We start from the raw sequence: 1,560 nt of genomic DNA on the forward strand, positions 1-1,560 counted from the left end.
GACCACCTTCAGAAATGGCAGATTTTCTTAGTGATGCTATTCCAGGTCTAAAGATAAATCAACAAGAAGAACCAGGATTTGAAGTCATCACAAGAGTGAGTGGAGACAGCTCTTATACTTTTAACAGAAGAAATGCTTTTAAATGCTGTAGAAATGTAAACTCAATTCTGCTGATATCTGCCTTTTCCTCATAATCCTTTCTTAACTTTTTTTGCCGACTAAACTTTTTTGCTATCTCTTACAACTAGTGCATGTTCTGCACGATATTCTTGGTTTGTTCTCCATTGATTACTTATACTTTTTTTCTGTTCATGTCTGTTGGATCTCTTTGATTACCTTTTTTTTAAATTGTTGTAAAAATATATATAACACAACATTTGCCAATTCAACATTTTTCAGGTGTACAGTTTAATGATATCAATTACATTAATCATGTGCAACCATCACCCATAATTGTTGCCAAATTTTTCATCACCATAAACAGAAACTCACTGCTTCCTGAACAACTCCCCCTTTTCCCACCCTCCTACCCTTGGTACCAGTAGTATCTTTGATTACTTTTTGATGATAGTGAACTGATCGTTCCTTGAGTGCATAGCAGTCAGTGAATAGTGAGCCTTGCCTGTTGCCACTGGTTCTGTCCTGATCTGCATGTTTTCTCACTAGATACCAGAGGCAGCTGACTCTACTCTAGACCTCTTTTTTTTTAAGACGAGTTTTGGTCCTGAACTATGGCGAATCTTTATATATGCTCAACAAGACTTTCAAATTTGGTACAATTCTGGCTTGTGCATAGCTAGAAAAATATAAATATCTAAATTGTAGTACTTAATTAAAGGGCTTATCTTGCAACCGGTATTTTTAAATTACTAACATCTGTTAATTGAATCAAAAATTGTAGAAAATGCCAAGTGGAGCTAATGGATCATGAATCAATTCTGAGAATTGCAAATTTTAGTTTGGAAGAAAAGCTAATTTTAGAATATGATTAATGGAACAATTATGTATTCTCTCTTTTAAAATAATATAGTATACCATTTAGTTTAAAGGGGTTGTTTATAGAATTTACATGTTGAATGTTCTGCACTCATGTAATTGAAACCCAAAATAGCAAAGAACATTTTTTTAAAATAACAAATGTTTTTTAAAATAACAAACGTTTTTAATCTGTGGGACTTCCTATCATTGAATTTATAACCCAGTTTGTGTATTTAGAGGAGAGAAAATATATGTAATGCTAACTATTATAGTTTATAAACTCAACATTGGAAAACAAGGGACGATATTAGAAGTGTTAGAACTTATGTCTGAGGAAGAGAATTTTAGATTTAGTTTCTATATGCCTTGATTTCATGTCACTGATTAAAAGTGTTTTCATTATTGCTTACCTTGTTTTAGATTGATTTGGGAGAGCGACCTGTTGTTCAAAGGAGAGAGCCAGTATCACTGGCAGAATGGAGTAAGCACATTGACTCCGAAGGAAGAATTTTAAATGTGGACAGCGTGAAGCAGATGATATTTAGAGGGGTAATTTAAATAATACGAATTGTATATAAACTA

At 32.9% G+C, this 1,560-nt stretch overlaps 1 protein-coding gene across 1 annotated transcript in view; it reads left to right on the plus strand.

Annotated features, from left to right (window-relative positions):
* TBC1D15 (TBC1 domain family member 15) overlaps positions 1-1,560 on the plus strand; it is a 63,733-nt gene that overhangs the window by 36,549 nt on the left and 25,624 nt on the right. The window contains exons 9-10 of the mRNA XM_023740840.1: positions 1-95; positions 1,399-1,533. The exon at positions 1-95 is cut by the window's left edge and continues 8 nt beyond it. Of these exons, the coding sequence (XP_023596608.1) occupies positions 1-95; positions 1,399-1,533 (230 nt within the window). The remainder of the gene's footprint in view (positions 96-1,398; positions 1,534-1,560) is intronic.

The sequence above is a fragment of the Trichechus manatus genome, unplaced genomic scaffold (genome assembly GCF_000243295.1).
Source record: "Trichechus manatus latirostris isolate Lorelei unplaced genomic scaffold, TriManLat1.0 scaffold00164, whole genome shotgun sequence".
NCBI lineage: Eukaryota > Metazoa > Chordata > Mammalia > Sirenia > Trichechidae > Trichechus > Trichechus manatus.